This window comes from Notechis scutatus, chromosome 1 (genome assembly GCF_049901735.1).
Source record: "Notechis scutatus isolate UNSWTSFEM ecotype Mainland chromosome 1, rNotScu1.2, whole genome shotgun sequence".
NCBI classification, from domain to species: Eukaryota; Metazoa; Chordata; class Lepidosauria; order Squamata; family Elapidae; genus Notechis; species Notechis scutatus.
Window position 1 is genome coordinate 26321448 of NC_142009.1, and position 8206 is coordinate 26329653.

Genomic DNA, 8206 nt, shown 5'->3' on the forward strand with positions numbered 1-8206 from the left:
AAGCTTGACTAATTTTTATAATGACTTAGCAATTGTGTTAATTGGTTAGTTATGGTTCAATGAATGTATTATCCAAGCCCAGAAAACATGCTAATTCAATAAAAGACTTAAATATATTGTGAGAATTCAGCCTATCAGCAATTACTGTCCCATGATATCTACATGAAACCTTCATAGTCAGAGATGGTCTATCTCCAAATATTAATCCTAAAGGTATCCAGCAAAAAAAGTATTTCCGTAACTTGGCCGCATCTGAGTTTTAAAGTATTTTTCTTGGTCTTATCTGAGCAACGGCAGAGATGCTGGTTGCCTCAGTTAAAACAGATTCTTCTAGTATTGAAGAAAAAAGAAGAGGGGGACAATCTATTCTCTAAAGCAGTGATCCCCAACCTTTTTTATGCCGCGGCCCGGTATCCCCAACCTTTTTTATGCCGCGGCCCGGTACCGGCATCAGCTGGGCGCCGCCATCTTGTTTTGATGAAAAAGTGCTTCCGGTGAGCTTTCTACCCGGAAAAGCTCACCGGAAGCACTTTTTCATCAAAACAAGATGGCAGCGCCCAGCAAACCAGCGCCCTGGTAGGACTTGTTCCACGGACCGGGACCGGTCCGCGGACCGGTGGTTGGGGACCCCTGCTCTAAAGCACCCGAGGGCAAGACAAAAAGTAATGGATGGAGACATATTAAAAAGAGATACAATGTAGAATTAAGGAGAAATGTCCAGACAGTGAGAACAATTAATCAGTGAGACATCTTGCCTTAAGAAGTTGTGGGTGCTCCAACACTGGAGGGTTTTAAGAAGAGACTGGACAGCCATTTATCCAGAACGGTATATGGGGTCTTCTGCTTGGGTAGGGATGGGATTAGAAGACCTCCAGGTTCCCTCCCAACTCTGTTATTCTGTATTTTGTAAATAAAATACAAAATAAAAACACCATACAAAGTAAATGGCAGCAAGGCAGTTATTTAAAACCTAAAACAATACAAATTACAACACAATTTCAAGCCAGTTAACGCATAGGAAAACAGAAAGGCCTTCACCTAGGGTTAAAATTATACTAATGTGGGTGTAAATGGAGCCTCTTTATGTTGTTGTTGGTGGATTCCATAAAAGAATTGCACGCACAGAAGCTCTCACCCTTGTAAAGACCCTCTTTATTTCCTTTGCTGGGGGGGGAGGGGGACCTGGAGGATTATAAGATCCTAAGGCAGGAGTCTTCATACTTGACAGCTTTAAGACTTGTGGACTTCAACTCCCAGAATTCCTCCTCCAGTCATGTTAGCTCAGGAATTCTGGGAGTTGAAATCCACAAATCTTAAACTTGCCAAGTTTGAAGACCCTTGTCATAATGTCTGGGTAGGTACATTCAGGATGCGGCACTCATTAGGTAACTTCATCCTAAAAACTATTTAGGGCTTTAAAGGTCAACATTAACACTTTCAATTAACTATGGTACTAAGTATGCTGATCTTCAAATTAACATCTTTTACTTAGAAACATTGTGTGACAATTAGAACAGTTGAACTATATGCTGTTCATTAGTGCCCAAAATCCAAATGTATCCATGGACTTCAACCTTTAGATTGCACAATACCTCTTGAAGGTTGAAATCCATGGATAAATCTGGATGATGCACACAAATATATACAGTGCATTCATTACTGTGCTTGTGTCTGAAACAATCACAAGAAAATAATCCACAACTGGAGCCTGTGCTGACAGCTGCAGCTTGCTTACTTTTGACAAGTGTATATGGAGAAGAGGCCCCATAGTCCACAGAAAGAAGTGAGAGCAAAATTCAGAGGCATAGCAGAGTTTTTCTATGCTCAGTTTCCAAAAGGCAGGAAGGCTCAGAGTCCACTGACAGAAGAACAGAGCAGCATAAGAAAATATTCCACGGTTTATTCCTCCCTGTGGCTGGAGCTCCAGAAACCCAGCCTCGTCCTATCCTTGATAAAACCTAAATTTCTACCAACTCCATAAAAACATTGGAAACCATATTTCTATCTTCCAGAACAAACTAGAAGAAGGACCATTTGAAGTATTCAGAAATTGACAAAAATGTTCTTGGTGTTGTTATGATAGTAAGGAAAATGATAGTAAAGACATCTAGAAATTTAGAAAGTTCTTTTTGGTACCATCCAGTGATCATCTGGATTTCACTATTTAGCTGTGGCTGCCTTAAACTGACCCTTCATTCTGGAAGGGACTTTACTTGTTTACTTTAATATCTGTTTTAATATCATTTTTGTTGGTTTTTATGGTTTCAGCAGAATTTGTATTTGTTTTTATATTGCTTATGTTCTTTTTTGAGAGGAAAAAAAATAAATTCAGTGTTGTGAATTGATTAATTTAGCATCTTAAGAGCCTCACCTTAGCCATGAAAGCCAGCTGGGTGAACTAGGGCCAGTCATTCTCTCAGCCCAACTCATCTCAACTCAAAGGGTAGCTGTTGTGAGGAAAATAGGAAGAGGAAGGTTATGTGGGTTATGTTCTTCACCCCGAGTTATTTGTAAAAAAATATAAAGATGGGATATAAACAAACAAACAAAGTTTGAGAAACATTGATGCAAACTGTTGCCTGTTTGTTTCCCTCCTCCCTTTTTTTCCTGATATTTTTCCTCCTCCCTATCTTTTATTGCATCTTTGCTAGTCAACTATTTTGCTCTTTGTTGAAGTTTAGTAAATAAACATAACACTTTTTTTTACTAGCTTCTCTGAGTGACATGTGTGCTTGTTCTAAACTGGATATTAACCAGCATTAATTAAGCATTAATTAAATTAACCTCCATTCTTCAAGTTTAAATGTTTCCTAATCTGAGTGAAATTTTAGAAATGTGGGCTTGAATGGTTATTTACAAATAGCTTAGAATAATTTCAAGGCTATTATGTTTTTTTTTTTTTTTTGTTATCTTAAAACAAGTGCACACAACTTCTTTTGCCAGCTCTACTAAACACTTACATACTACTAAAGTTCTCACTGTGTTTATCTATTGGTACTGTCAAGGAAGCCAAAACGATGCATTATACTGCAACAATTTTAGAATCAAGGTACCTAAAATCTGTTAACTTAAAGAATGTGTAAAAAAATCCTGGACCCATAACTCCTGTGGAATTGAAATTTCAGTGTTGTTTAGAGCAATTTTATTCAAAAAGTGGTGACTGTTGCAGTGTTCCTATGGACATAATGGTTGGAAGGGACCTTGGAGATCTTGTAGACCAATCCCCTGCTCAGCAGGAAACCTATACGATTTCATACAAATGATTGTCCAATCTCTTCTTAGAAGCCTCCAATGTTGAAGCATCCACAACTTCTGGAGGTAAGTCATTGCACTGATAAATTGTTTTTGCTATCAGGAAATTTCTCCTTAGTTCTAGGTTGGTTCCCTCCTTGATTAGTTACCATCCATTGCGCCTTGTCTTCCTGCAGGTGGCTTGGAAAATAGGCTGACCCCCACTGCTTTGTGGCAGCCCTCAAATATTGGAACACTGTTATCATATCACCGTGTATTATTACGTGGAATAACTTGTTACCGAGTACTTTAATGGAGTTTGTTTCAATTTTTTCCTAGTAAAATTCAGCAAAATAAACGTATAGCCTATTCTGAAATCCTTGTGTGTAATGGCAGCCCCATCTTGTGGTTCAATATTGTAGGTTCTCTTTTTCCTGTCTGGAAAACAACAGTCTTGTTTTTCCCTCTCATAGCGTATGGTATCTTAATTTCTCATAAATCAGAACGTATTGTATTCCCCACTTTTCTGATGTGAATTTGAAAGAAAGCCTTCAAGCTATTTTTTTTCTATGATAGTTCCAAAGAATGTTGTAATTCTAACCCTAATCTTTGTTCCCCAAAACTGTGCTGGGATGCTGGAATATAATCCGAGAGTTGTACCTAGCAGCCTACACCTAGCATCCTGCAAGGGGAGCCCAGGAAAAGAACAATTAACTCATTAGTAGCAAAAGCAGTTTCTATCACCTGTTGAAAATTGGAATCACCTAGCTTTTCTAAGCTAGTGAAAGATATCCCAAATCCTTTGGCTTGCTACTTTTTACAATGCTGCTGCAGATAAAATTGGAATGAGAGATCACCAATTACCACAACTTCAAAAGATCACTCATTTTTCTAGATGGGTCAAAGCAGAAACAAACCACATTATAGCGTGTAATTCTCACACCACGAATCATGATTGAGGCTTCCAAGCAATGTGGAATAAACATGGAATGAAAGCTCTAAACACTTCCAATGAAAAAAGAATTGCTTCCAGGCTAACCATTTTCTCTACAGTTGCCATAATTTATTTTTTGTTTTTAAACTGAAAATCCAGATGACATGGTGATCAAATCACTGCTTTCTCTTCCATTTGGCAGAAAAAGTGATTAATTTCTCTTGTGTTCTCAATCAGTTATTTTGCTCTTTAGAAAAGAGGGCGAGAAAAATATGGAAAGACAGTAGGAATTAAAGCATTGTCTCCTGCAAGGCACAAAAGCTGGGGAAATTTGGGGCAACTCATCCCCAATTATGCTGAATGTGAAGCAATAAAAACAGCAAAATGCACAAATACAACACCATTATCATAAAAACATTGCTGAATAGGGCAAGTTGTGAAGTTTCTTGGCTACTGGGGAATGTATGATATAATATATGAATATAAACAATATAATAAACATTCTGCAGAACCTCAGTGTTAATCCAATTACTTATGAAGGTCCAATGCAACTTTAGCTTCTTCAGGATCACAAATGATCTTCCAATAAACGAAGTAGTTGCAGCCACAAGCACTTCAGTCTGTGAGTCTTTTTTCCCCCATAGTTGCCCATTTTAATTTTCTTTCTCAAGCTGGGATAGACAACCAATATTATATGGTAGAAGGGGGACCTGGGCATACTTTTAAATGTGTGGACCAAATTCCAGAATTCCCTGTCCAGCAGCACCATTGCTGAGAATTCTGATAGTTTGGTATAGAAGAATGAATTAGGACTTTAGTTTAGTCTAGTTTACTTTATTGTCATTGCACCTCGTACAATGAAATCAAACACCATCTTCAGTGCATGACCATGACCATGAAAATAAACACAAACACACATCCTACACACTCCACACATTGAACCGAAAACCCCTGACATCGCACCAATACTGCACTATACAGCAGAATTCAAAAGAGCTACTGCCCTGGGATAGAAGCTGTTTTGAAGCCTATCTGTCCTTGTTTTTATTATCCTGTACCGTCTGCCAGATGGTAATAGTTCAAAAAAAAGGGTGCCCAGATGAGATGGATCTTTGAGAATGTTTTGAACTTTCTTAAGGCAGCGGGAGCTATAAAGCTCTTCCAAAGAGGGGAGAGGGCAACCAATGATCCTCTGGGCAATGACATTAACCCTCTGGAGTGTGCTTTCCTATCTGCCACTGTGCAATTGGCAAACCATACATTTAAATGATATGAGGCTGAAACCACAATAAAACCAACAAGACAGTGCAAAATAGATAAACATGACTTTCTATGTTTAGTTATAAAAACAGGATTAAAGAGGAGGGGAGAGAATACACGTGAAAATGTGTGTTTTTCCCTTAGGCTGATAGTAATCAGCATCAATTCTACAGTAGATCTGCTGTCCTGGGGGGTGGGAGTTGGATTTTTTTTCCCCCGAAATTTTGTTTTATTGTACTTTACTAATTTGATTATTTTTGTTAGTTTTTATTGTTTTTTATTTTTATTTTTTGTTTTAAATATGGTTTTGCATTGTGTAAGCCACCTCAAATCACCATGGGCGAATAGGTGGCAATATAAATTAAATAAATAAATAAATAAATAAAATACAATAAATAAATAATATCAAATCTGACACACTTCACCGAACATGCTGTTGGAGGCTAATCAAATGTCCCACAGGAGGCAGGATCAGCTTGGCATCTATTGGCAATTTTAGTCTGTTATATGAGCATGTCCTCTCCTTCTCAATCCAGCTCTTCCACTATCCATTTTTTTCCTCCCTCCCAACCCTGCAGAAAGTTGAAATATCTGTGGTCTTAAAGAGGAGATTCTGGCTCTTTTAAAGCCCCAACACCCACACATGTGAAAAGCTGATCATCAGGTTTGTGGAGCTCGTACTTGAGTGCCTGCTTCTTCGAAACTCTGTACATCCCAAATTCAATTCAGCTCATTTCAGTTTCCTTCAGGAATGTACAGCTATTCTTGACTTACTGCAATTGAGCCCATTTTTTTTTTGCTAAGTGAAACATTTGTTAACACCTTTCTTGCCACAGTTAAGTGAATCACTGCTGTTGTTAAATTAGTCAAACTGTTAAGTAAATCTGGCTTCCCCATTGACTTTGCTAGTCAGAGCAAAAGGGGTCCACGGCACCCTGAGACACTGCAAACCATCATAAGTATGAGTCAGTTGCCAAGTGTCTGGATTTTGATCACGTGACCATAGGGATGCTGCAATGGTTGTGTGAAAACTGGTCATAAGTCACTTTTTTTGGTGTAACTCTGAATAGTCACTAAACAAACTGTTGTAAGTCAAGGACCATCTGTAGAGAATTTTAAAGAGTAGTAAACCTCATTTCTGCAATGATTGGCGGGTGATTTCTCACCATTTGGCATACGTGAAAAGATGTTGGTTGAGAAATTCTAGGAGTTGAAGTCCACACATTTTAAAGTTGTCATGATTAAAAAACACTGCATTGTATAGTTCCCAAAAGCAGAATGACAATGTTGTCTTCTATGGGTGCAATAGAAACGGGTCACGGATATCCCCAATGGCATCGCTCATTTTCACATGGCAGACAAGTGTCTGCTCCCTTCTTTGAAACCCTGCCATCCGCGGGGACCTCTTGAAGGACAACCTTGCTGGTCTTTAAAAAGCATTAAATTGTTTCATTAAACTCTTTCCTCCTGCACTGAGGCGCCTGCGTTGTCTCGGCCTTGAGGATACTACTATCCTTACTGCCTATATTAAGAGTTTGCTTTTATTTTTAATTGGCTGGCTTCTGTAAGCCGCCCGGAGTATGTAAATATCTTAGCTAAATGACACGCCTTTTGAAGGTAAATTTAAGCGCGCGTGTTGCGTTTTCATTGGACGCATTTGAAGGATCGCAGAGAGGGGGCGTCAAAGAGAGGCGGAGCAGACACCAGCCGGACTCGCCTACACTGCAGGGGTCTCCAACCTTGGCAACTTTAAGACTTGTGGACTTCAACTCCCAGAATTCCTCAGACAGCAAAGCTGTCTGAGGAATTCTGGGAGTTGAAGTCCACAAATCTTAAAGTTGCCAAGGTTGGAGACCCCTGGCCCTACAGGATGGCCGTGAGGGGCCACGCTTTCCCTTTCAACCGCCGGGGGGCGCCCGATCACGCGTGGTCCCGGAGCAATTCGACTCCCTGCGCCGAGGGCGATGCGCGACGACACGAAAGAAAGCAGCGCCTCTTCAGTACTTCCGGAACTCGGTTGGTTCCGTTCCTCCATCCCCTCCCGCCGCAGTTTTTCTAGAGAGCGGAAGGCGAGAGCGGCGCGCCTTGACGTCGCTGGCTGGAAGTCTTCGGAACCACAGACAGCTAGGAGGAGGACGACGGTGGGGTCGCTGCCCAAACCGAGAGGTGGGTGGACTTGGCTCCCAGGCGAACCGGCCTTGCCACGTCGCTTTCTTCTCGGCTCACTTGCGACCGCCGCGGAGAGACTCCCGGGGACCGTTGTCTCTTCTGGCCCTTCGAGCCTTCCCGCGGCCAAAGCGCTGGCCGTGACGGACTAACCTCTCTGCTTTTCTCCCGCAGGATGGTGACGGACGTGCAACTGGCCATCTTTGCCAATATGCTTGGAGTCTCGCTGTTCCTCCTGGTCGTCCTTTATCACTACGTGGCCGTCAACAACCCGAAGAAGCAGGAGTGAGCGAATGACTGGACCGCCCTCTCCTGACCCCTACCCCAAAAGGTAATTCGGCTCCCCTTCTTTTCTGCCCCCCTCCATGGATCCAGATGCAGTGATTATCTCACACCCACCCCTCCTTTTCTTTTGACAGAATGCAGAGCCATCAGCACATGAAGGCCCAGATGTTAAAGCTGTACTTGGTTTTGTTGAAAACCTGGAGATAATAAATGATTAGAGAATACACTTCATTTTCTGTATCAGAGACTTGTTAAGTTTGCATCACTTCCCAAAGCAGATTCCAACCATCAGTCTCTCTTACACACACAACACACATACGCACACTTCAA

General features: G+C 40.9%; 1 protein-coding gene across 2 annotated transcripts; it reads left to right on the top strand.

Annotated features, from left to right (window-relative positions):
- Positions 1-7121: 7121 nt before the first annotated feature.
- On the top strand, positions 7122-8107 carry OST4 (oligosaccharyltransferase complex subunit 4, non-catalytic). 2 transcript variants are annotated; one of them, XR_003371200.2, is made up of 3 exons: positions 7122-7591; positions 7766-7922; positions 8011-8107. XR_003371200.2 is itself a non-coding variant. In XM_026671573.2 (2 exons), the coding sequence occupies exon 1, from the start codon at positions 7767-7769 to the stop codon at positions 7878-7880; it is 114 nt and encodes a 37-aa protein (XP_026527358.1). In that variant the 5' UTR covers position 7766; the 3' UTR covers positions 7881-7922; positions 8011-8107. The 2 variants fall into 2 exon arrangements, 1 of the variants encoding a protein (XP_026527358.1); XM_026671573.2 differs by lacking the exon at positions 7122-7591.
- The last annotated feature ends 99 nt before the right edge of the window (positions 8108-8206 follow it).

Coding starts and splice junctions, on each gene's coding strand:
- OST4 (XM_026671573.2), top strand. CDS start 7,767: ATGGTGACGGACGTGCAACTGGCCATCTTTGCCAATATGCTTGGAGTC.